Source organism: Oncorhynchus clarkii, chromosome 12, assembly GCF_045791955.1.
Source record: "Oncorhynchus clarkii lewisi isolate Uvic-CL-2024 chromosome 12, UVic_Ocla_1.0, whole genome shotgun sequence".
Classification (NCBI taxonomy): domain Eukaryota; kingdom Metazoa; phylum Chordata; class Actinopteri; order Salmoniformes; family Salmonidae; genus Oncorhynchus; species Oncorhynchus clarkii.
In genome coordinates this window covers 74492547-74519315 of record NC_092158.1, presented here as the reverse complement: position 1 = coordinate 74519315, position 26769 = coordinate 74492547, and the positions used below count along the sequence as shown (strand labels likewise).

The 26769-nt window shown below is 42.9% G+C and overlaps 2 protein-coding genes across 20 annotated transcripts; one reads left to right on the top strand and one right to left on the bottom strand.

Moving 5' to 3' along the window:
* On the top strand, window positions 1-7808 carry LOC139421270 (glucosidase 2 subunit beta-like). 2 transcript variants are annotated; one of them, XM_071171974.1, is made up of 18 exons: window positions 1-68; window positions 463-612; window positions 815-931; window positions 1059-1154; window positions 1266-1323; window positions 1461-1578; window positions 1784-1913; window positions 2226-2310; window positions 2411-2489; window positions 3585-3668; window positions 3844-4008; window positions 4115-4205; window positions 4426-4495; window positions 4701-4790; window positions 4934-5008; window positions 5132-5231; window positions 5496-5658; window positions 6515-7808. In XM_071171974.1, the coding sequence occupies exons 2-17, from the start codon at window positions 513-515 to the stop codon at window positions 5640-5642; spliced, it is 1605 nt and encodes a 534-aa protein (XP_071028075.1). In that variant the 5' UTR covers window positions 1-68; window positions 463-512; the 3' UTR covers window positions 5643-5658; window positions 6515-7808. The 2 variants fall into 2 exon arrangements, with proteins under 2 accessions (XP_071028075.1, XP_071028074.1); XM_071171973.1 differs by lacking the exon at window positions 1-68 and having other exon boundaries at window positions 96-612; window positions 6515-7803.
* Window positions 7809-9933: 2125 nt separating this feature from the next.
* Window positions 9934-26061, bottom strand: LOC139421271 (ELAV-like protein 3). 18 transcript variants are annotated; one of them, XM_071171985.1, is made up of 8 exons: window positions 25638-26061; window positions 18245-18464; window positions 17967-18070; window positions 15496-15649; window positions 13897-14125; window positions 13690-13743; window positions 13247-13285; window positions 9934-12368 (listed from the first exon to the last, which is right to left on the bottom strand). In XM_071171985.1, the coding sequence occupies exons 1-8, from the start codon at window positions 25653-25655 to the stop codon at window positions 12041-12043; spliced, it is 1146 nt and encodes a 381-aa protein (XP_071028086.1). In that variant the 5' UTR covers window positions 25656-26061; the 3' UTR covers window positions 9934-12040. The 18 variants fall into 18 exon arrangements, with proteins under 18 accessions (XP_071028086.1, XP_071028084.1, XP_071028083.1 ...); XM_071171983.1 differs by having other exon boundaries at window positions 18224-18461; XM_071171982.1 differs by having other exon boundaries at window positions 9934-12389; window positions 18245-18461.
* Between the last annotated feature and the right edge of the window lie 708 nt (window positions 26062-26769).

The following is a 26769-nucleotide window of genomic DNA, read 5'->3' as shown; positions in this document are numbered from 1 at the left end:
TCCAATCAGAAGAAAATACCATAGTGCATGAGTGCACGAGACGTTTCCTGAAGCATTGCGGAAGAGAGGTAATGAATGATTAGTCATATTTTACTTCGAAAATAACCATTTGTGGAAGTGTTTTTACCATTTTATTGTGAACATGATACTTTATTGCATGTACAACATTCATAAATATTGTTCAAAAGGAAGTTTTCCCGCGTTAAATCAAGGCCGCTGATAGCTAGCTGCTACTACTGTAGACCTTCATCAGCTAACTTAACAGTTACTTGCTAAGTTAACGTTACCTATCGTTGCATGCATTGCATTATGACTAAATTATTCTTAAAATGTCGTTCTAACGCATTGTATCAGAGGTTTCATATGGGACCGACTGTCTCAATGTTGTGAATGGTGGCGCGTCTGAGGACTAGCTGTATTGGGTTCAAGTACTTTGTCTATTACCTTGAGTTATGTTTGCAGGAGCGCCGCGAATTCCTGAAAGTGTATTTGGTCCCAGTTGATACTGCATCATGTCTTGTGCGCTTCTACTGTTGTTGACGAGCTTGGCTTTGGTCATGGGCACTGGCACAGCGGTGGAGATCCAACGTCCACGCGGAGTACCACAATCAAGTGAGTTGGCATCTGATTCTAACCCGAATTCAGACAAATAACGTGATGGTTCTTATCACAGCCAGTGAGGTAGGCCTAGTCTATGCTATTCTAGCTGTCAGAATCCCATTGTGAGCATGGATTTTAACCTGGTAGGTGTGCATTGTCTCTCAGATGAGCTCTTATGTACCCAACCCTTACCTGTCCCCATCGATCCTGACAGAGAGACAGTTCTATGAGCAGAACAAGCCCTTTACCTGTTTGGACGGCTCCAGCACCATCCCCTTTGACCGGGTCAACGATGACTACTGCGACTGCAGGGATGGCTCGGATGAACCAGGTACAGTATCGCTCACTTCTCATCAGTAAAGCCAGACTGAACCCACTATCAAGACACTACACACTTCTGTGCACATTTATCACTAAGGTCTTGACTGTAATGAATGTCTTTGCATTTTTTTTCACAGGTACTGCTGCCTGCCCCAACGGCAGCTTTCACTGCACCAACGCTGGCTTCAGACCCGCCTTCATCCCTTCCTCCCGGATCAACGACGGCATCTGTGGTAAGGACATTGTCGCAGTATTTTTTTCATGGATTAGTCGTCCCTTTCTCTCAGAGTTTTTTGTGGTTGTGTGTGTAATTGCTGTGTGCTGATGAAGTGTTCTCTCCTCAGACTGCTGTGACACGACAGACGAGTACAACAGTGGTGCCACTTGTCAAAACACCTGCAGGTGAGCAGTAGTAAAACGTACAGCATTCTGCAAACATTTAATATTGACTACAACACTAACATTGGCCTTTGTGTTGGTGAACGATTCCTCCAGTATGTGTGTGTGAAGACTGATTGGGTTGGCTGTGTGACCCCTAGGGAGATGGGGCGCAAGGAGAGGGAGAGTCTGCAGATAATGGCAGAGATCACCAAGGAAGGCTTTATGCTCAAACAACAACTGATACATGAAGCTAAAAGGGGACAGGAGGACAAACAGGTGAGCGACTAACCAACCAAAGGGTAGTAGATTTATTTGGGGTTGGTTAGGCAGAGGAAATGGCTAGGGAATATACAGAGACCATTTCATATATAGAGCAATTGGTATAAATCCTTGCCGTTGAACGTGTTCATGAAATGACAAGACTTATGTTTGTATGTTTCAAAGGGTTTTTGTAAATACTTCCATCCGTGTGTTTGTGCAGGGCAAGTTGACTGAGCTGCAGGGTAGTAAGAAGGGTCTGGAGGGGAAGGTGGAGGCTCTGAGGACTGTGAAAGAAACAGCGGAGGATCCAGAGAAAGAGGCTAAAGAGCGCCACCTGAAGTCTTGGGAGGGTAAGTACTCTGGTATTACACTGGAAGCCATTATCTCTCTGCTTTTAACCTATGCACATCATAAATTCTCTCAATGTATTTGTTTTCTTCACACAAAAAAAAGGTACTTTTGTGCTGTTCGGTAAAACCAAGATATTTAAGTATATTCTTATAGTTAAAAGACAGATTGTTAAATGTTGTGAAATGCCCAGTGCTAATCGTCTCTCCAGTCAGATAGGTTTTTCAACATCTTTGATTTGGAAGTCAATTACAAAAGTCCTGTTGAAGATTTCTCTTTCTAAGTTGTATGTGATTTGATTTTGTCTGTTTCAGAACAAAAAGAATTCATCCGTATGGAGAAGGACAAAACTAGAATGGCTGAGGCTTTTCTGGAGCTGGATGATGACGCAGATGGCTAGTGAGTGTGTAGTGTGTGTAACTGTCAGCGTTGGATATATTCAGAGCTATTTCAGTGTGATTCAGTGAGTGACTAATACGGGTGTTTTTGTTATTCCCAGTGTTTCTGTGGCTGAGCTGCAGTCCCATCTAGAGCTGGATCCAGATTCAGATGGCTCTCTGACAGAAACAGAGACTCAGGTGAGATGTCTCATCTTCCTCCCCCTCAAGTCAAGAGAAGATGTTCTATCACACTAGTAAATTACAGGGATGCAAACTAGTGTCATTTTGGCAAAATTTGCCGTTTTGAATCCAAAATAGGTGACCTATGTGATTTGTGTAGATCCAATGAGAGAATTTTGCTTGTTTTGCTTGTTAATCAAGTGTAGCTGGGCCTGGCTTAAGCTGGATGCCACTATAGCGGTGGAAGGAGCACCACACACTTTCCCGCTTTCTCACTTTTTCAATATAGTGGATAAAAAGGGCTATGGCAGGTGTACTCTCTGCCTGAAAGATCAATTATGCCAACAAAGGGTCTCATGCTGCGCTGGCACATTGTAGAACAGATGTCCACAGGCAGAAGGTGTACAATGCAGTAATGTGCAGTGTAGCCCAAAGAGATTGCTTTTCTTGTGTTGAACTTGACAGTGACACGTGTGAGTGAGGGGGGATTATTGAATTTTTTTACTTGGTGAACATTATATTTGCACACATTTAGCCTTGTGCACTTGATCAATGTCTACAATAGTGGCCACTATAATAGAATGCCAGGTTGTTTCATTCTATTTCTACTTTAAGATGTTTTTTTTTCCCCAAGTGCAATATTTAGATTGTGTGTGGGGTCACAAGCATTATATTATAAAGGCTGTCATGGCTGACTGCAATATTAGTGTATTGTTTTTTTTTTCTCAAGACTTGAGTGTCATTTGCAGAAAAGTCTAGGCAACAAATAACATTTGATTGCTTTCTTTAGCTTTTTTTGCTGTGAGTTAGGTTCACATTAATTCCTTTTTATTTTACACACAGGTTGACATATTAATGAAGTCAAAATGATCTTGCTTACTCAAAGCATTTGCATTTACTTGTTTTGAGTTGCCCAGAAAATACAGGAAGATAATTTGTCTTGTATCAAGATATTCTGACTTGTATCGAGCCTTTTGTAGGTTCAAATGAGCACATGATCTGCCAGTGCAGTTAGTTTATCTTGGTAAGACGTCTTAAGATTTTTTTTTTTTTATGTATTATTTGAAGATAGACGTCTTACCGTTTTTCTGATTTCCTAATCCATTCCTACAGGGATTGCTGGGAGGAGCAGGCAAAGTGGACACGTCTACATTTGAAACTGTGTGGAGCGGCATCAAAGACAAGTACCTGTCAGAGGTCAGCACTTATGTTATGAAGACTTCTTATGTTATACAGTCATTTCCATATCCTAGTTGAATGTTCAATGGTCTATCCTAGAGCCTCAGATTGGGTGTCTAGGCTGGGTTTCTGTCAAGCAGTTTGTGAGAAATGGGCTATATAAGTGTGGTATGTGACCGTGTGGGTGTCTTAGGGCCTGTCGGAGCCACCTGCCCCAGTGGAGACCCCCAAGGAGGAGGAGTCCAGGGACTTTGTCTCTGACCATGACTCTGACCACTACCCCGAGGATTATGCTGGAGAGGAGGAAGATGTGGAGGATGACGAGGAAGATGATGATCACGAGGAGGAGGAAGAGAAGGTAGTTGGAAATCCTCACATTGGAGGGGAAGGGCCTGAGCTAGGCTAGTATTGGAGGGCTTGGGTGGTCAGTTGTCCCAGTAACATAACGCGTGTTTAATTATCAGGTCCCTCCCACCGTGCAGACCCCAGAGAAAAGAGAGGACGATGAGGTGTCCATGCCACCGTACGACACAGAGACCCAGATCCTTATTGATGGTGCATACAGTCATCTGTTTTACAATCCGGCCTTAGTCCCACACTACTTAGTCCCACACTACCTTAAACAGGGACACAATTTGTGTTTGACTGAATATACAAAGTAGGGGGTTCAGAATTTTAAGCGTAAATATCTGAATTGTGATTTTCTGTGCTGTGGAATTGTATGTCTCATTGGTCTGTCCTTTTGAGGTTGTGCTTTGTTGTCTTTGTTCCTCAGCTGCCCAGAAAGCCAGGGATGATTTTGATGAAGCTGAGAGGGCTCTCCGGGAAGTGGACGATCAAATGAAGTGAGTTTGCAACCACAATGCTTAATCTCTGCTGGCTTTGGCAACAACTGTATGTTAGTCCTTGCAACACAAAAACATCTCATGATGATGCTCGACAGGCATACAAGTGCAGCTTTTATTATTAGGTTTGAAAACGCAAATGAATGCACCCTGTGTCTGCACGTCAATCATTAATCTGTGGTCCTGAATTTATTTGGATCTGCAGGAACCTTGAGAAGGAGATTGGCTTTGACTTTGGGCCAAGTGCAGAATTTGCATACCTCTACAGCCAGTGCTACGAATTATCCACAAGCGAGTACGTATATTTAATCTGTCTCTGTAAATACCCATAGTGTGTCTATGCCTTCAAGAGAGAAATAATCTGTTTATATGAATGTGAAACTGTTTGAGTCGCCCAAAGATTAAATCTTAGACTCTGCCCCTCTTCTTTTTCATCAGGTACATCTACAGGCTGTGTCCATTCAATAGGGTCTCCCAGAAACCTAAGTTTGGGGGATCAGAGACCAACCTTGGGTAAGAGAATCTCCTCTTCACTTCATTTTACTGGAGCCTTTAACTGTTCAAATGACTGGTCCTTCTAAAATTGTTAGGAATGTTAGTGGTCATTCTCTCTGTCGCGGTCTCTCCCTGTTGTAGCTTGTGGGGACAATGGGCTGGTCCTGAAGAGAATTTATACTCTGTGATGAAGTATGACCATGGGCAGGGGTGCTGGCAGGGCCCCAACAGGTCCACCACAGTAAGTCTATATTCTCCAGTCCACTTCCCTCCCAGCCCAAAGTTGTACCTTTATGACAGTCTTATGACACTCTAATTTGCTGAGCATATGAAGTGGATTAAGTCAAATCATGTTTCATGCGGTGCTGGGTGGGGGAACGTGCATGATAATTCACACAATCTGTGCACGCTTAGTGTACAGGTCCCTACTCTTGAGGTACTGCTGACCCACGACATGTCCTGTGAATGTAGTGAAGGGTTAATGTTGTTTCTCTGTGTGGGTCAGGTGAAGCTGACTTGTGGGAAGGAGACGGTGGTGATGTCCACATCAGAGCCCAGTCGCTGTGAGTACCTCATGGAGTTCACCACCCCCGCCGTTTGCCAGGAGCCAGCCAGCCTGGACGAAGTACTGCACGGACACACAGAGCTGTAGTGCTCCCCACCAACAGGTAGCTAGCTACAAGCCAGGCCCATTGGACTTATAGAGCAGTGGAGTACTTTATAATTACATGTGGATATCAACTTCTTATAAATACTCAACATGTTAGGGCTAGCATGGTGATTGTTTAATCATGTACACTATAATTATGGACAACAACCCCTGGGGGGAGAAGTTACCTTCATAATTGTTTTAATATATTATTTTTTTTACTTCATGTTGTCTTTCAATCATCACTCTGCTCTGCATGTCTGATTTGAGCTTGGCTCTCACTAGCTAACTTAGAATCATTATATCAACTGTTGGCTCCAGCCCACATAGTTGTATTTGTGCAGGATCTTCAAAAAGATCTGACATATATGGCATTCAAGTCCACCTAGTAGGACGAGCCAATCTAGATAATGCTTACTTCCCTCATCGGGTCGAGTAGCTTAATTAAAACCGTTCAAATAAGTGTCGGCCGTCATTGTTAATAAGAATTTGTCTCTTTTTGACTTGCCTAGTTAAAGGTTACATTTAAAATACAAAATAAATTAAGTGCTAACTAGCTAGCAACTGTACACAAGGCAAGGAGGCACAAGCAAGCAGGAAAATGAGAAGACATTGAAACAGAAGATGTTAACGGGCCAGAGGGACAGAGGAAGACATGCATTGTGCAAGGAGCCAGTCTTTTCGTAGGACATCCTTGCACATGTATTTGATAATTTTTACATAAAAAGGGGCAAGTTGGTAATTTCACAACAGCGAAAGCAAACAATTTATGAGAAGTAAGGCACTGTGCTACATTTCCAATCGATCAGAACCATTTGTTTCTGAGAGGATTTCTTATGAATTCTGCTTGAAAATAACAGTCATTTCTCTCTCAGGTTTCTCTTTATGGACTACATGCTAGCCTCCCTCCCTTCTCTGCAACAACCAGCTGCTGCACTCTGGCTTCACAAACTGGAAGATTCAAAATGGTTGCTTGTTCTTTACTCCTACTTGTCTGTTGCTTTAACTTGTTTGTCTAGGGTTAGTGTTTCAATTAGATTTTAAAAAGTTGTCATTCCCTTTAATTTGAGTATGCTGAATTGTTTTCTCCTATGTGCTACTTTGCCAATCGAGTTGTACTGTATCTAAGCAGGATAGTCAGTATATTGTTAACTGTGCTCCAATACTACAGTAGATTATGCCAATGATGTGCATTATGACGATGGTGGGCAGTTTGTCTTATGCGCATCAATGGTTTTGCATTGTTACCCTCTGGAAACGACAACACTCAATGTCATCTTGTAAAAACAACATGGGTCACTCAGAGATGTAACCTTTTATTTTTTCTGGCATGTAAAGTACAAATAATTAAACAATTCCATGAAAAAGTCTTCAAGCGTCTTCAGCTGAAATCCCGTAATAAATATCCTAAACTGAAAGGTTTATTTTCTTTGTTACATTTTGTCATTGTTCATTTGGTCATGTTTGGAAGTATGAGATTTTGATATCTTCCTACTGACATTGATACATTGATGCCAGTAGATCTGTTTTGATCATTTTTCTCCTTTGATTTGTTCTACCATTCCAGGAAAATGTTGTAAGAAGAACGTCACTAAGTTACTCTGTGTCCCCTCTTCTAAATAAATAGACACAAAATACAGTTGGTCGAGAAACAGAAGAACCACTGACCCCTTTCCTATACGAGTAACCCCCCCAACGATGCTTTCCTCCTGGCTGCTGTTGGAACTACTGTACATAGAACTCAGATGTCATGTTGTAGTTCTGTACTATGGTCCTTCTAATAACTACAGTAGTTCTGTTCATCAGCAGTAGGAGGGAAAGCATGCTGAGTGCACATGGAGCCTCAGGCACTGCCTAAGGTCCAGGCTCCGCCCTGGAGCCAACAATAGGCCACACCCCAGGCCCAGCCCATGTCCTGACTGACACTCCCCAGGGTTCTCAGTGGCTGGATAAACAAGACTGTGATTAGATTAAATAATCAAAAGGTTTTCATTTAACAAGACAAACAGAACACAGGCAGTAAAGGCATAACATCTAGCACACAGCATGTATGTTTATACACTTCAATTAGTTAAATATAGCAGTGCATTCTTTGACTATGGAGAACATTTCCAAATCGTACTTCTAAAGCTGTTTTTTAAATCTATTTGTTCCCTTTTTAAGAAAGAAAATGTAACCACAATTTTGGCAAACTTAAAATCTTTTAAACTTGCAAATATAATGAAATAAACCATAAATATACACAAAACATACTTTATACGAGGCAATAATAAATAGTTTTTAAGTTAACAATAAGTTAAAACTACAAGCTTAAAGTCGCCCAAATAATACAAGTTTGTTGGCGCTATCTTGAATTTTTTGTTTAAATTATTTATGTCGCAACAAAAGCTACCACAGACTTTTACAAACACAATTGAACACATTTTTGATTGAAATAAAATTCTAACTAAGTCTAAAATCTGCATACACTAACAACTGCAACTAATTAAATAATGGAATGAAAAAATAAATTACCCAATCAAAGCAACCAAATAAAATCTTGGACCCATGTGTCCTATATGGTAACGTCAACAACACAAATACGCAAAGTTAACATGTGAGTCTTGATATGTAAAAGAAAAATCAATCAATTACAGGAAAAATGATATTCTAAAATCGACGTGGGCTAAAACTGATGATATATTAGACAGTATCCCTTTCAAGGTCTTTTCAATTAAATTGCTATTTTTATTCACCCAATAATAATATGCGGTTAGTTTTAGCTTGCATGTTCAGAGCACTAATCCGGGGCTGGGATTGTGGACATTTTCAGAGCTCTCCATCGGTGCTTGTTTGATTCTCTTTAATGAATCGGTGAATTAACACTTTGATTTCTTTACATTTGATCCTTCCGCCTTTTCCGCAAACCATTTCAGTGTGATGTTTAATTTCTTTTTCTTTTAAAAAATATATATATCTTTTTGTTCTCAGTCAATATAAAAACAAAGCACATTGCACTTACTGTTCCATAGGAAAGTTTTTTTGTCTTTTTAGATGATTATTTGTTGCTCAAGCGGTGCAGTACATTTGTCTCCTGCCATTGTCCTTGGCTCTCTACCATATGTAGGTGTGGGAAGAGAAGAGGGTCTCTGTATTGGCTGTGTAAGATGGGACAGTTTGTTGTTGCTCTAGTCTAGGGTGTGGCCTAGGGCCTGTTGTTGGTCTAGGGTGTGGGGGAACTGGGCTGGGACTCTACCCCATATCACCAGTGGGACTACTTCAACTGCAGGTCAGCAACGTGGCCTATTTGCTGTTCTGTTCCCAAGATTCACATCTGGTCTCTTAAAGTGATGCTGTATCAGTCCTACTGTGCTACCTTCTCTTGAGTATGGGCACAACTAATTGAATGGGGAAGGGAGGTGTGGAGTTAGATTATGACAGGGTGTTAATGTATGACATTTCATGTTTGTTTTGGTTGGCACACCACCAATATACTACTGGGGCACAGTAAGAAATGACATGGTCAGAGTTAGAGGCTGAGGGTGTAACGGTGGAAGAGCATAGGGTTAAACTGAAACAATGCTGTCATACTCTGATGTATTGGATTCCTATTGTGAGCGGATGGTGTGAGTATTACAGTATTGAGGTTCAAGAGACACTTGTGTGGAACTGTCGTTGTTTTTGCTAAAAGGTGAATTCTTTGTATACATTGTTGTAGGTTTGTGGTAAGCACCTGTGCAAATGGGCTAAATTATATCTACTCAACAGATATGTTAACCAAAAGATATTAGTTCATTCTGATATAATTTGATATGAACAACAGATATTTCTGCAAGCCCTATGGGGATTTAAAATGATAAGGGATCTTCATGCAATAAATGATAATGGTTTATAGAATAATTATCAGGGGAGCAGTTAGTAATTAGTATAGACTGAATTATTTCTTATTGACACTCATATTCCAAATTCTTTGGCTAAATCTTCATTCAAATATACCTAATCATCTTTGCATTGAGAATCTACTTCAAGCCTTTCTGTTTCGAACCAGCCCAAGGTGTCTGTGAGGACAAATCATTGGGCGACTGACTGTCTTTACTGCAGCCTGATTTAAGTGTCTCCTGTGAAAGCGATAACACTTCACTGTACAATCATTGAAGCAACACTAACTGTATACAACTTCAGAGAAAGTGATATGTGTTTGTCTAGTTTACACTCAAAGATGGCAGTATTAGTAATGCAGATTTGTCTCTGTAACGTTTGATTCCTAATCAGTGAATTGGTTTGTGCTGATGCGTATTTGTTCTATTCCGATGTCTTTGTTTATGTTCTTTTTTTTTGCTATTTCAAGTTTGTTTATAGGTTGTGGTTGAAAAAGTAAGGTTGTGTGAGATAAAACTTTTCTTCTTCGCCCCCTTCCCTCGACCCCCACCTATACACGGCATGCACACGCTCCTCCCTCTCTCAAAGATCAAAGGGCTTAAAATACAGCCATGCGGTGTCCCAGTCTTTCAGAGTTTTAAGAATCTGTAAAAATTCAGCACAAGGTCTTGTTCATTTTGTATGTATAAAAATAGATTTATCTCTAAAGTAATCCTTTCAAAGAGATGGTTGTCCTCTTTGGCTAACACAGCGTTATTTAGAAAAGCAAAAATGTCTTGAACACACTTTACCTTATTTAATCTATTATATGCAGATGTCTTTATATTGTAATCATATCTCTCCCCATGAAACGTCTTATCAGATGTTTCTAACAGACTAACCAACCAAGACTATTTTGTCGTTACATTTTCATCAAGGGGTGTCATAAATTATTTCCATGGGTTTGTTGATTTTTTTTAAATTCCAGCTAGGTGATAGTGCCGATCAGATGTTGCAAATCAACAAAAATAACTTTTTGAGTTTCCAATGTGAGATGAACAAACTTGTCACTGTTGGTTTCTGCAGGCTTGGTTTCTTCTATTTTGACAGGGCAGGCAGGGTTACAATGAGAGTGAATAGAAACGGATTCTCAGGAGCTCCTATAAAGTGTCATATATGGGGTCTGAAGGAAACTGAGGAGTGTTTAGTAAACTGAGGAATAGGCAAGAAGCTGTCTCACCCTCTAGGACTCAGTGAGGAGATATCACTGCTCAGAGTCATGACGGAATCTCAACCTAAGTCAAAACTACCGTCCTCTCGATCTGATCTGTGCGTAATGGTGATGTTGAGTCTACCTAGCCAGGCCAATCATTTCCACTGAATTGTAAAAACCTTCTCATTCCCTTGGAGGGGTGTTATATCTGGTTGGGTGTTTTGGTAAAGTGGCTCTGTGATTTGCTCTAAACTCACAGTCCCTAGTCTCTCAGAGAATTGTACATGAACACTGTCTCCATGGGAACACTAGCTGGGACAATGTTCTACGTTGTTCACACAGACAGCTCTGCTTGTGGTGGAATCCATCCATTCTACTCTGGATAGAAGAACCAGAGTGAAAAAATACAGGGAGATTCTTAGATGTCAGTGATGTTCAGTATTCTAGTGTTGTTTCCCCCCTAACAGGGCTGATGTGTGACTGTGTTGTGTTGTGTAGCGAGGGTGTAATTCTGGTGGCCTTCAGGCTGCTTGTCTTTGTGACCAGTAGCTGTTCAGTTTGATAACCTAAATCATATTGGATCTGTCCTTAATAGGGTAGAGCAACTGCACTAAAGCTAGTCACAGCCTACCTAATGTTGAGCCAGGAACAGTAGTAAAAGTTTCTAGAAAATGCTTACATACTCGGCTATTATAACCACCTTAAATATTGAATATATAGTTATATTTTAATATACGTATATAAGAGAACACTGTTTTTAATTCATTTTCTTTGATCTAAAAAAATCACTGATTCAAAATGCCCAAGTGTAAAAAAAAAGAAGTGACTACACTCTCTCCAGCAAGATAATGGGATAGTTTGTGGGGTAAGAGTTTGGGGTTTAAATTGCACATATTTGTAGTTCATTTTAGATTTTTGATCATTTTGTTTCAGCAGTTTTTGTCATTATTTGCCTGAATTCAATCAAAGCACTCAGCACACATTCTCTGTCACATTCGTTAGACTGTCTCCCTCATCGAGGCCTCTTACCCCCACCCCCAGAGACCAACTACCCAACGCACCCCTACTAATTCAATCCAGGCAAACGTAGGGAAGGACTAGCATTGTGTAAAGAGAAAAGAAAAACTCTACTAGTGTATTTGTTTGAAACTCAGACTTTGTGTATGTTTGTATGTGTAAATATGTCTAATAGTGTGTGTATGTCTGATAGTGTGTGCATGTATGTGTATAGGTGAGTGTGCATCAGGGAGAGAGAGACTCAGTCCAGGCCCATGTAGAGTGATAGTAACAGGGAGCTCAGTGGCACTCCCTGCTGGCTGAAGGAGCTGGCGTCAGCTAGCAGCTCTCTCTCTCAGGCCTTGTGTTGCTTGCTGGTCTTGAAGGAGACCTGCAGCACGCGGTCTCCCAAGCGGTAGCCGTTGAGACTAGCGATGGCCATGGCTGCCTCATCGTAGTTGGTCATGGTGACGAAGCCGAAGCCCTTACATTTGTTGGTGGTGAAGTCACGGATGACCTTGACGTTTGTGACGGCGCCGAAGGGCCCAAACAGCTGCCACAGGACGCTTTCGTCAGCCTCGGGCGACAGGTTGTAGACGAAGATGCACCAGCCGGCTCCGGTAGGCCCGGTCAGGTTGACTCCCGCCAGGCTGGTCATGCTGTCGATGGTGATGGGGGAGAACCTAGGAAGAAGAGAGGGAGAACTACATTGGGTGTCATTCTGAAGTTCCACACAGCAATCATCTCTCTATATACTGGCCATGTTTCTAGCTATGATATGCGCTGAAGGCTTGGTAGTTGGAGGGGCATGGAGTCTGTCTGGTGACCCAATCGATCTCCATCCTCACTTTTTCTGCAGTGAGTAGATAGATGAATATATGTGTGGGCAGGGCACCACAGTGGTTCCAGACTACCTGCTTTCACACAAAACAGCACACTGTGCTTCTATGACACACAAACACCCACACTCTGCATATTTTAGTCACAGTCTCTGCTGACCAAAGCCTCTGCAAAAATTAGACACAGAAATCCCAATGTTTAACGGAAATCACAATATTGAACAAAACACAGAAACCTACAGAGGGATGAAAGCAAATTCGAATCAAATCATAGGAAAATTGGAGCAAAAAGAAGAAGACGCAAACGCAATCTGGTATGTCCATGCTGGCGGAATAAAGGGGACATTAAAGCAAAACCGAAACTGATAATGTTAGTTCATAAAGAAATACACACACATCAGTTCCATTACGTAATCAAACCAAAATAAAGAACCAAAAGATTATAAACAAAGCCATGCCAGAATACCCTGCTGTTAGACAACCCTAGACACTGCTTAGCATATTTAGATTTGTATTACTGTCTGGACTGGTTGTTACATAACTTCTCAGTTTAATGGGCAGTGTGAATAGGGAATTAGGGAATATTATCATAATCTGTCATTTCAAGGTGAAGGCAGCAGGTGGTATTCCAGTCACTTTGTTTGAAGTTTGTTAGGCATGGATGTATTTTTTTTTAAATATTTTTTTTTATTTTTTTTACAAAGTACACCTTTGGCATTTACCTCTTGACTCCGTAGCTGGCGTTTAGTAAATTGTCGAGTCTGCAACGCAAGAGGGAGAAATGAAGGGGGTGGAGACGTTAGTGGTGAGGACTGAGAGGAGGAAGGCTTTTTAACATGCAGCTTCTGCTCCTCTGCCAGCTGGCCTCCAGAGGGCGCCCTTCCCCTTCATTGTACTGTAGAGGAGCCATCTGTCTATCCCAACAGCAACCCATCACAGAGCGCATGGCCTAGCCTTTGTGAACCACAACAACGCACTATGCAAATCAGTTTGTTAATGTGCAGATAAGTGTGTGTGTGTGTGTGTGTTGGAGATCTGCGTTGTCTTATTCATTTAAATGTAATTTATTCATCTTGTTTAGTAGATACTATGTTATTTGACTGGTTTGGAGCACTTTGCTTTGTTTTCATTTGATTTGTGCTTTGATACATTGGGGGTCTCTTACATTGGTTTTGTGCTGTTATTTGGATCTGGTCCCTTTCCAAATGGAGGGATGAGGCTGCAGTTTAAAAGAAAGTCAAGAAAAAAGAGGGAGAGAAAGAGAGGAAGATAGGATGAGCGAGCGCCGTAGTGCTCGTTCCAGCAGGGCAGGTGTGTCGGGTCAGATGACAGACAGGTCAGAGCGGAGATTGGGTGGTGGTGGGGGCAGTACCTGAAGCGCTGAGTCTGATGGTGCAGAGGGCCAGTGTAGCGACGTGCAGCGGTCTGGTACAGCTGGGTGAGCAGGGCCTGGCCCGTCTTCTGGCTGGGGTTGTTGGCGAACTTCACCGTGATGGGTTCGGCTGCGCCCAGGGGCTTCTGGCCGTTCAGGCCCTTGATGGCCTCTTCTGCCTCGTTCCGCTTGTCAAACCGGATGAAGCCCACTCCTCGCGATATACCTGCTCCGGGGTCAGAAAGCAAGCTAATGTTAGCACCTGAGGGGTGAGGAGGGGTGAGTCATGACTTTGACTTGGTCCAATGAGATGGGAAAGGTTAGAGTAGGGTTACAGTTGGTTAGGGGGAGGTAAGTTAGAGTAGGTAAGGATAAGTCCTTGGTAGGTCAGGGGTACATTTAGAGAAGAGTTAGGGTAGGTCAAGGGTACGTTAGAATATAGTTAGGGTAGGTCAGGGGTACGTTAGAGTAGAGTTGGGGTACGTCAGAGTAGAGTTAGGGTAGGTCAGGGGTACGTTTAGAATAGAGTTAGGGTACGTCAGGGGTATGTTAAAGTAGAGTTAGGGTAGGTCAGGGGTACGTTAGAGTAGAGTTAGGGTACGTCAGGGGTACGTTAGAGTAGAGTTAGGGTAGGTCAGGGGTACGTTTAGAGAAGAGTTAGGGTAGGTCAGGGGTACGTTTAGAGTAGAGTTAGGGTACGTCAGGGGTACGTTAGAGTAGAGTTAGGGTAGGTCAGGGGTACGTTTAGAGTAGAGTTAGGGTAGGTCAGGGGTACATTAGAGTAGAGTTAGGGTAGGTCAGGGGTACTTCAGAGTAGAGTTAGGGTAGGTGAGGGGTACGTTAGAATATAGTTAGGGTAGGGCAGGGGTACGTTAGAGTAGAGTTAGGGTAGGTCAGGGGTACGTTAGAGTAGAGTTAGGGTAGGTCAGGGGTACGTTAGAGTAGAGTTAGGGTAGGTCAGGGGTACGTTAGAGTAGAGTTAGGGTAGGTCAGGGGTACGTTAGAGTAGAGTTAGGGTAGGTCAGGGGTACGTTAGAGTAGAGTTAGGGTAGGTCAGGGGTATGTTAGAGTAGAGTTAGGGTACGTCAGGGGTACGTTAGAGTAGAGTTACGGTAGGTCAGGGGTACGTTAGAGTAGAGCTAGGGTAGGTCAGGGGTACGTTAGAGTAGAGTTAGGGTAGGGCAGGGGTACGTCAGAGTAGAGTTAGGGTAGGTCAGGGGTATGTCAGAGTAGAGTTAGGGTAGGTCAGGGGTACGTTAGAGTAGAGTTAGGGTACGTCAGAGTAGAATTAGGGTAGGTCAGGGGTACGTTTAGAGTAGAGTTAGGGTAGGTCAGGGGTACGTTAGAATATAGTTAGGGTAGGTCAGGGGTACGTCAGAGTAGAGTTAGGGTAGGTCAGGGGTGCGTTAGAGTACAGTTAGGGTAGGTCAGGGGTATGTTAGAGTAGAGTTAGGGTAGGTCAGGGGTATGTTGGAGTAGAGTTAGGGTAGGTCAGGGGTGTGTTAGAGTAGAATTAAAGTAGGTCAGGGGTACGTTAGAATAGGCTAATAGTAGGTTAGAGTAGGGGTCAGTTGTGCCAGAAGTGAGTTAAGGCTGTACCTGTAACCTGGTCCACCAGGATGCGGGAGGTGATGATGCGTCCGTACTGGGAGAACAGCTGCTCCATGTCCTTCTGGGTCATGGTCTTAGGCAGACCGCTCACATACAAGTTGGCATCACGGATAGATGCTGAGCTGGGACGGGCGTACGATACCTACAGCACATCAAAGAAACACACATTTCAACACTGATATCAAATCAAAGGTTTCCCATATCTTTACTGTACATAAAACCATATAGTCATTTTTTTATTTACTCAGGTAAGTTGACTGAGAGCACATTCTCATTTACAGCAACAACCTAGGGGAATAGTTACAGGATGAATGATCAAAATATAAGATGGGGATTGGGAATTTAGCCAGGATACCAGGGTTAACACCCCTAGAATAAGTGCCATGGGATCTTTTAGTGACCACAGAGAGGCAGGACACCTGTTTAACATCCCATCCGAAAGACAGAACCCTACACAGGGCAATATCCCTAATCACTGCCCTGGGACATTGGAATATTTTTTTTGTACCAGAGGAAGGAGTGCATCCTACTTGACCTCCAACACCACTTCCAGCAGCACCTGGTCTCCCATCCAGGGAACAACCAATACCAACCCTGCTTAGCTTCAGAAGCAAACCAGGGTGGTGTTGCAGGGTGGTATGCTGCTGGCTCTGTAGCATGCATGAATATTAATTTTACTCGTCTTTTTTGTCAATGTGTGAGACTGTTTTTTGGAACAATTTGTGACTGATTGTGTCCACCGTTGTGCAAAATTAACATTAGTATTCTATGGTGAGACTATAGTGTGACTTAGATTGATTATGAAAATGTCTACACATTCATGCGTTGGCGTGTATGAAAGCCAGTGAGAGAGTATGATAGATAGTGAGAGTCAGTGCATTGTTGTGAGTGGTCTGTCTGTTTGTTTCGGATGGAGGGAGAGGGAGCGAGTGTTGCCAGAGATAGGCTGATCTCCCCTCCCTCTCCTGCCTCTTTCCTTTGTTTCCAGCCTCGAGGGAGAACAGCTCCACTGGCAACCAGCAAACAATATAAATAGATCACAAGACAGCATCCCTGACTGTCAACTCACTAAAACATTAACTCCTTATTATATAAACACATACTCACATATACAAGTACAGTATAACTTGAATGAATGTGTTTGGGGCATTTCTACTGAGAGTGAGCATTTAGAGCATTATCATACCTTGCACAACACATAGCCGATGGGTGTATTTGACCCATTGAGTTTAGAGAATAAAGTTGTCCTCATTCTAAATGGTGCAGTGAGTGTGCAGGACTCCAGTATTGTGTAGAGTGTGTGTGGACAGGGTGTGTGATGCAGTGATTGGGGGTGCTAGAGAATGGGAGGGGGGTAGCGGAGGCTACCCTATAATTAACCCTCTCCCTGTCTCTCCTACAGTACAGATGGTGCCTGCAGCCCATATGGCCCCTAATCCTGCCATTGGCATTCTGCTCCCCAAACTATTCCCTACCCTTTACTCCTCCTGCCCCCTCCCGCCATCTTACAATGCTTTGGTGAAAATATGACATTTGTTTGGTCATTGTTTTATGACTGTATAATATTAATTGATTTTCAAAATAGCCCTATTGATAATATCAACATTTATTTATTTTAACAATTGCAATAACAACATTAACAACAACATTAATAACAACCACAAAATGTATACATTTTCTGTAATTTATATCGGCCCAATAATTTTGGTATTATATTGCTAACTGTAGTAATAATCTCATTATTGCCCCCTAAATACAATATATGTGTATTTGTACACTAATGTAACTAAAACATATTGTAGAAATAATGATTAACAATATGATTGCTGTATAACTGTATAACTCCAAAAGCCCAACCCACCTCCTGATGCTGTTGACTCTCTCTGCCCCAGTCTTTCAGAAGTCTGATTTGAACTAAGCCTGCACTTTATCCCAATCTATGATCTACTTTGATCAGGTGGGAGGAGGGGGGGGCGGAGGGACGGATGGAGTAGTGTTTAATCTGCACCCCCCCCCCCCCCCTCACCTCCTCCCCCTCCCCATCCATATTGGGGACAAAGAAGCCCCCTAATTAAGCCAGATTGGAGGCAGATGGGGGAGCCTGAACTGACCCCCGTGCCCCACAGTGAGACTCCCTGATTACATTTCCATCACAATCACCTCTGCATGCTGCTAGCCCCTTGCTTTCTGACCTCCACTCTCCCTCTCTCCACTCTCCACTCTCTCCACTCTCCCTCTCTCATTTCTTGTTCTGCTCACTTCCTTTGTTCCTGCGACCCCTCCTGTTTTTTCCTCCTTCCCCTCTTGTCACGTCTGCCTCTCTCTGCCTCTCTCTGCCTCTCTCGCCACTTTCCCTTTCTTTGAGTTGCTCCCCGCCTTTCTCCTGGTCTTCCGCAGCGTACTGAAGCAGAGAAGATGGAGAGTGGCGCAGGTTGAAAAGGAAGCAGAGGTGCTCTTACCTTAATTGTTTTGGTCTGCAGTTTGAGACCGTTGAGTGTGTTGATGGCCTTGTCTGCGTCATTGGGATCCACATAGTTTACGAACCCATAGCCCAAACTCTGGCCTAAATCGTTGAAAACAGATATCGATAATGGTCCTTTAGAAACTGTTTTTGCACCAAAATAACTGTACCTACAGGTACATATGCTGTATGTGATTATTTGTTATCCTCCAACTAGAAATAGATTTTGTTTGTCTGTCTATTCATCAACTGTACCTGCTGAAGCATCATGAATACCTGTAATCTTGTCTCGGACCAGTTTGCAGGATTCAATCTCTCCGATGCTACCGAACAGGCTCTTGAATTCTTCCTGGGTCATGTTCTGAGGCAGGTAGTTGACGATTAGGTTGGTCTTGCTGTCGTCTGTGGCACCGTTGGTGCTGATGACTGGCCCGTTAGGCAGGCTGGTTCCGCTCGGACCGTTGGACACCTGGGTTTCCATGGTGCTGATTATCTGCTGAGGAAAAGGAAGAATATAGAACCCTGTGTACAAATAATATACATCCGCAGTAATAACACACAGTAGAGTAATGGTGGGCTGTTGTTAGTAGGCCTTTAATATAGACTCATTGAATGAATGTCCGCTCTGTCATTGTCAGCTAGGGAAGAGGTCAGACATCAGCTGAGGGGGTGGAAGGATACGAGGCAGGGATAGCAGTAGACTATACACAGACCCCTCTCTCTCCCTCCCAGTTTCCCCTCCTCTCTCCTCCCCCGCTCTTTCTCTCTCTCGCTGCCTCTGGCCCTGCAGATGTCACAGTCCTTTTCCCCTGTTTCCTCCTCCCATCCCCCAGCCTCCATCTATCCATCCAGCCACAGGGTCAAACAGCATTACATCATTACAGGGTCCTAAGTATTGGTGGTGGTGGGCAGGTGGGGCAGTGGGCTTTGGGACGGGGAGGTTGACATGGCAGACAAAAGAGAAAGTGACATGGTCTAATCTGCTCAGGCCTAACGTCTCTGAAGGCTGTCATGTAGCCACATGGAACGTTTCAACCCCATAAATACATTCTGGCTTTTAGTGTGCTCACTTTCTTTTGTAAGTGTGTGTTTGTGACTCCGACTCAAACTTGTTTGTGCGAGTGGATGGAGTGAGTGAGTATTTGTGCCCACTAGAGGTGTGTTGGTGTCATTGTGTGTTGCTCTGGAGTACACCATGTTGCTTCATTTGACCCACAGGGGATTGTCTTCATGGAACAGCTGTGTGCAGGTCAGAAACTAAACTTCCTGCTATCTCTCCTTTTCTTTTCTCTCCCTCTCTCCCTGCTCCATCTATTCCATTCATCCACTCCTCCTTTTCACCATTCTGTCTAGAATATTATCTGTTGACAGACTGTGTAAACAAGCTAGTACAGAGATGTTGTCCCTGTATTACTGGCCTCCTGGGCTCCACCCAAACTGATACAAATGTTCATTTTGGCTCCCTGTTCCATTTCCTGGTATAGTGTACCTGGGAAGTGTGGTTTAAATAAGTACCATTATTCAGGCTGGTATCTGTGAGCCTGGCTGGCATGGTGACTGCAGGTCTCTGACTGGTGGGTGTTATAAGGCGTCTACCGCCAAAGATCCAGAGGTCTCACAGTGTAGCCTAAGATTCTAGAATTATTTGAGGAAGATACAATATTACCAGCAGTTTTACTACTGTTTGTCTGTTGTTTTGGTTATAGTCTATGTTCGTCATTTTCCCTTTTGCGTGGCAGGGTTTTCTTTTGATGTTTATCCATTCAACTTAATGGAGGAGACTGAGTAGTGTTCCTTTCCCCTGCTATGGACATATTACTCTAAAAGCATTCATTGCTTTGATGATATTCCCCAAGCCCTGTGCTCTTAGTGCCCCCCATCTTGTTTCCCCCCTCCGTGCTCATGCCCCTCTCTGTCTCTCTCTCTCCTCTGTCTCTGTCTCTCTCTCTCCTTCTAACCTGATTTCTGCCTTGAGCTGTACCTTGAACCATGTTGCCCAGGTAACAGCGGCTTCAAGACTGTTGCTAATGGCTGGCTGACTTTTGGTTGTCTGTGCGTGTGTGTGTGTGTGCGTGCGTGCATGCGTGCGCGGATTGAAAGATAGAGGCAGAGAGAACGACATAATCCATCTCTGTTGGGCAGATATTGTTTTTCTCCATGTATTAATGGTCGATGGCTTTGCGGAAGCAGAGAATATATTTAAGTCAAATTGACATTGACAGGGAGAGAACATCGGAGGGAGAGGGAAGCGGGAGAGGGAAAGGGAGTGAATTATGACAGCCTAAAAATAAAACACTGCAAACACACATATCTAAGAAGCACATGAGAGCTGCTGCAAAGTCGACTAGCCATCCATCATACAATACACATGTTATGGGCTTCTTTGGTCTCGACTAGAGCGGTATGATCTGCTGATCTAGGGACTGCACTGGAACAGAACATGGACAGAAGGTTCTACAATGCCCAGTTAAAAGATCATCCTTCATGCATAATGGGAAAGAACAAATAGTCCACATGGGTATGATAAATAGATTCATAAAATGCATCTATCTAATATGTGTCACCATGTAACACACAAACGTCCGAAACTAAAGGAAATACTAAAATTTTCTGAATTTGTCACAGAACGGACCAAATATTACAGCCCTTTGCAGAAAGACACCGAATCCCAGCAAATGTGATTTGTCAACTGAAATAGACCTCAGTGTGGCAGTCCAGGCATCCACAGTGACAAGTTCTAAAGTGATATAATTCCCAGGCTCAGACTGGCCACAGAGACACAGATGGAGAGACTGGCTGACACAAGCAACATCTAACATCACCCTGAGATCTCCATGCCAACAAGCAGGAGGATGAAAAAAACAGAAGAGTGCTTTTAGGATGCTACAAATAGAACAAGTCGTAATTTTCATCAGAACATGTTAGCCTTTACAAAGAAATGAGTGGAAAAGATCAACTACATCCATAACAATATCCAAGTACTGATATGGCAAGGATGTAGGCAATAACCCATCAGGTCATAGATAAAGGCCCAACCAGCCCACCTCTGATAGGCTAATTCTGTTCATGAATTCTGTTGCTAATCATGATGAATGACAGCAAAGAGAGTAACCAGACACAAACGCATTAAACACACAACCCCCAACACTTTCAGATTTCTACTGTTGGTTGGGCCAGCTCTTCTTCTCCTTGTCCCGGCACTAGATGTGCCTTTCTTTTTCTATTTCTAGGACCTGAGAGATCTCCCTTAATATTTAATGGACTGCATCCTCAGCATCGCCTACACATGGACCCAGACTCGCACGCAAACAAGAGCCCCAGAGCCCTACCTCCTCTCCTCTCTCTGCCTGACGAGTGGAGCGAGCACAGCACACAGATCACCTACACTTGACAATGCTCAATTACAAAACACAGCAACATTACATGACCCAAATCTACAGATACGGGCAGCGTCGTCTTCTTCAAATTGGCTTTCCCCTTGTCTACATTCATGACTGCTGTTGCTTTCCTACAAATGGAAGATGAAGACCTGTCCTAAGAGGAAAAGCAGCAGTCTGCCACATACAGTATTCAGGCCAGCTTTTGTCATGTCCCGATAAAGGTCAATGCATACGATGTGATTACCCTTTACGGAAATCACTGTAATTGTATCAGCCAGAAGACTGGGCTCAGATGGAACTGAGATTCTCACGCTAGGCCTTATTGTTCCTAAGTGTTTCCAATGGGAATCAAACACAGGTCCATACATTGGAGTCAAGACTGCTCTCTACATTCTAAAAAGGGATTTGTCATTAGATTCTTCTGATAATGTCAAATGTGCTTGGCATCGACTCTTTTCGTGTTCAGGAACATTCCTAGCATAAAAAAACATTGCTCAGAAGATTGTTATCTGTAAATCAACCCAAGAGAAAATGAATCAGGTTGTGGCAGTAACAAATAAATCAACAAATTCTATCTTAGCAAAGAATGGGAGGTCAGGAGGAGGCCTTGGCTTATCTACCCACTGATATGAGGAACTATATTACTGCTACACACACTTCCTGTTAGTGCTACCACTGGTGACAACACTGTCACTCATGGGTGATGCAGTCGCACTGTACTGGGAGAGTCATGGAAAATAACCTCTATCTCTGAGTAAGATAAGGTAAGAGAGAGAATTTAAAAAAGGTTAGTTCCTGTTGGCAACAACACCATCAGAAAATACTAGGTTCTGAATATTTCATGTTATTTAGGAGTTGTTGGGTTCTCTTTTTCATGTGCTAACTCATCAGTAAAACACTATTGCAGACATTGTTGTACCACAATACAACCCACCTAAAATGGTAGTGCATTAGTCTCATTTGAGTAACTTGAAAACGAGGAAAAACATTTGAAAATCTAATTTCCTGGAACCACCAAAGACAGGGGATTCACTAAACTAAGGTTTGGCTCAAGAGAAAGGCCTTGGTTTTCAAGGCTTTTTTTTCTCTTTCTCACCCTGGTTTTTAAAATATACATCAATCATTATTTTGGAAGGCCTGAATCGCAAATGGATTCTAGTCTGGGGTTGTAAATGGGCCTTCTAAATAACACAGATTACAGGATTATCCTAAACAAAAGGCATTAGCCACACTCTCTACAGCTTAAAGGGATCATGGTGGCAGCTGTAAAACAACAGGACAACACAAGTCACAGCCCAACACTCACAACCTTATCCTACATACTACATAACTAACGCTCAGCACTAACACACATTTTTAATAGGCCTATGTCTATATATATATATATATCTTTTATATTTTTTCTTTAGGAGAATGTGATATTTTAAAACAATTTCCCCGTTTGTCAATGCATTTTATGACAGACATAAGCCATGTTGCAAATTCCCTGTGAATGTGTTTGTGTGTGTAGCTTTCCTTGAAACCAGGGGCGCTATCCAGAGTGCTGAAGTAGGGAGTGGCTTTCAGGCGATTCCGTTTGAGGCCAGAATGCATTGTCCAAACCATCGAGCCTTTTCTGTGACATTTCAAAATGCTTCATTCACTTCTTTTCACGCATTTAAAATTGTTCGCATTTATATGACAGAACATCTTCTACCCCTTCCCCTTATTTTGGGAAAACAAAACATGTGCGCTCTGTAGGAATTCACAACCCCGAGCGCCTTTTTGCTGAATAAAGGTATTGAAACAACCAAACAAAAGAGCCACCCGTTCCTCCTCTTCTCGCGCGCAGAGACTATGGCAGCTCTATGAATATTAATGTAAACAGTAGCGCTTTGTGTCATGGCCAGGGGCTGCAGGACGCTCCCGGAACAATGAACGCCACAATTGCCAACATAATTTCGCTCCAGTAAGTCAGTCATAGGCCTAATAATAATAATAATAACAATAATAATGTACAACATATATTTGTAGGACATATTAGAGGGAAAAATCTAATTCGGCCTATAAAAACAACATAGAAATTGAGGTCTCTTATTCTTATGTAGGCCTACGAGTCTATTTCAGTTCCCTATGGGCCATCTTGAATAAGTAAATATAGAGTATTTCAAAATAAATCAAAATCTATTTAGGCTAAATCTGATTTAGCCCTCCAGTCATACTCCATTGGTGGATTGATTTTCTAGACGAAATCATTTGACAATACATGTAAATACATGATACATCTTATATTATAAACTCATAGCGTCAGTTCTATTTAGGCTCGTTTACACTTGGTGGCCTCTGCTGTCCTTGTCCTTGAATCGCGGAAGCGCCTCGGGAAGGTTATCTGACTCAACTGTTTTATTTGCTTGGCACTGCGGTACAGGCAATGCTCACGGAGGACTGCGGAACATGTGGACAGGAACTATATGCCTACGTGCATGACGCTGACTGGGCTCTGGGCCTGCCTGTTAGCCCAGCTCTACGGGCAAACACTGATGAAATAGAAATGGGCTACTATTCAATAAGGACAGCTTAAACATATTGAAGCTATAGGTCTAAGTAATTATCAAGTGGACTATTGAATGAAATAACTGCATTATTATGATCTCAAAGATTTAGGACTTGCAAAATAAGTCTGCTCTTCAGTTTATAAACATGGTCGTGCTCGTGCTCTATTATGTAGGCTACTAGATTTTATTTTGGGCCTACACGACCATCGCAGTAGGCTACCAAGTCCCATGGAATGGTCATTCGATCATTTATGTTGGCCTATATTGCGTATAATTTCTAAATGGCCGTATTTGTGTTTTTGGTTGCAACAAATTATTATATCCCTTTGGATATTGTAGTAGCCTATTATTTAAAAGAGAAAATGGGGTTCTACCTGCACCTGCCATTAAAATCTGTAAATTAAGACGATAGAATATAGGCATAAATCATACTTGATAAATATTTAGCCTTTTATATAAAGCATAAATATAGAGCATAAAAATTAGTTATTTAATCATATTTTATATATTTAGCTTGCTCCTTGCACGCCAGTTTTACTTGACCATGAGAACAATACAACGGTAAATCATTCCACCTGCTGACAGGAATAAATTGGAGGCAGCGTCATTAAGTCAAGAGGATGTTTGGAGATGAAAGCTTTGAGACCAAAACCAGCGCGTGCCATCATTATGCGCTCGAGTCCAGCAGAGGCACGCCCAATTCGGCCGTTGGCTAGGAGCTAGGCTAATTTAACTCTGCTAAGGCTACATAAACCCGTTAACAAACAGGCGTGATTCAAATAGGCGCTAGCTTTAAAAAAAAAAAAAAAAAAAAAAGTGTTATGATGGATGGGTAAAAAAAAAATATTGTAAAAAAAGAAAACGCTAGTCGCCATCCCTCTTTTCGCGGCCTCTGAAATGTCCATCCCATTTACTCCGTTGCATCGCAACAAGAACCCTTAGGAATTTTGACTTGCCTGATTCAATCCAAACCAATGGATCCGTAATCCCCCCCCCCTCCCCCTCCCTTAGTGACTCGACCCTTTTCCTTTGCCTTGCTCTCGATGGGCCCTCAGCCACGGAGGCATCATGTTTTGTCTCAGAAATCCGTCTCGAGCATCCTTGTGCTGTGCCAGGCAGGGCAGGCGGAGAAAGACATTCCTCCCCCCCACCACTCTCTACGCAGCTCAGCAGCAGCAGCCGCACGCGGCCTCAGCACCCTATGCCCCCTACGCCCTTGCGAAAAATGTGTATACAAATAATGCAGCCATGGAGTTTGATATAGCCCAGTGGGCCTATGATAAGCAAATATATAGTCCTCTATAAAATGTCAGAATAAAGCATTTTGCTCTTCAGCGTCGAAGATGCAGGCAGGGATGGAGCCTCGCGCAGGCAGCCGTGGCGCATTGCTCAGCATGACATTACTAATTGCCAGCATCGATCGTTAATCTTGTCAAGACAATATCCCATAACCGAGAGAGCAGTAGTATAAGCCTATTTAGGCCACTATAGCTTATAAATATTGTGTGTAATACATGTGTGTTTGTTTATACCACTATTATAGCTAGCTAGCCTATCATATATACCATATTATATCATATTCAATATGTGTATATATACATAGGGCTATATGCATGCATGTATATATGTTTGTGTACAATACAATCAAGTGGAAAACAAAGGGTCTGCGCTCCAGAATGTAGCCTATGCAATGCATGCTGCTGCTACAACATCCACCATCCTTGCAAATAGAAGAGAAAAACGAGGCATACGTACAGTAACCATTCTTGACATACAATGAGAGTGATCTAGGTCCTTCTTCGTTTCGCAGGTCTTCAAGCCGTAGGTTGAGTCAATACTATGATCTGTGTGGTCTTTATATTAGCTGGCCTGTGTATTTACTGTGGAGAGGCCGTGTCCAAATCCAAAAGAAAAAAAAGAAAAAAGGAAAAAAGACAATGTTCACCAGGGGAATCTCAGCCCTTGGAGATTGGTAGGTGTCCTCTGTAGGGTGAAAATGAGGAGAAAGGGGTTTTCTTCAGGATGATGATGAGGGAGAGTTTTCTCTCCGAGTGGCGTGGGCGACGGTTCAGAAAAAAAGAGAAGCAGTGATCCCCAACAGGGTGTGTCCAGGGGAGGGTGTTGTGGTTCGGCTGTGCTCTGTGTGTAATATTCCCAGCTCCTCTTGCAGTCTCCTTCTGTGCCTCTGCTGCAATGTTCTTCTTTTATGCGTCCTTCTGGCTGGCAGAGCGTGCTCCTGATTGGCTAATTGTGCAGGGAGGGTACTACACGGCAGCCATTGCCCCTGCGCTCCTCTCCCATTATCCCCTTCAGGAGAGATCACCAGGAGCCCCCCTCCCCTCTTTCTCCTCCCATCTCACTGCCCCCCTTCCTCCCTCGATCCATCCCCCCACTCCCTCCTTCTCTCTGCTTTCTTCCTGCCTCCCCTTCTCCACACACACACGCAGAGCTGAGTGAATAGAGGCTCCACCTGCACTATCAGAACAGATGGGTGCATCAGAAGACAGTAGCTTTCTCTCTCATCTCTCTCTCTTTCCCTACTCTCTCTACATGTCTTTTCTTCATCCCTAATTTTCCCTCTCTTGAAGCTGTATTGGACAAAATCAGTGTTTTAGCTTTTGTCCTTGTGAAAAAGGACTGTGTGTGTACATTCGCACAGGGAGTTTGCCATTTTAATGCAGCCAATCACAGCACAAACAAACAAAAATGGCAAACCATTAAAATCAGGGCATAATATGTGGCCAATAACAAAGCAGGAAATCACCAAAGCTGACTAATAGGTTGAATGAGGGACCCCTTCCTATTGGCTGTGTTTTCCTCTACAGTTCCAGTCATGTGCAGGGCAGATGGGGGACTAGTAGTGAGTCAGATGTGAATATTTGGATTT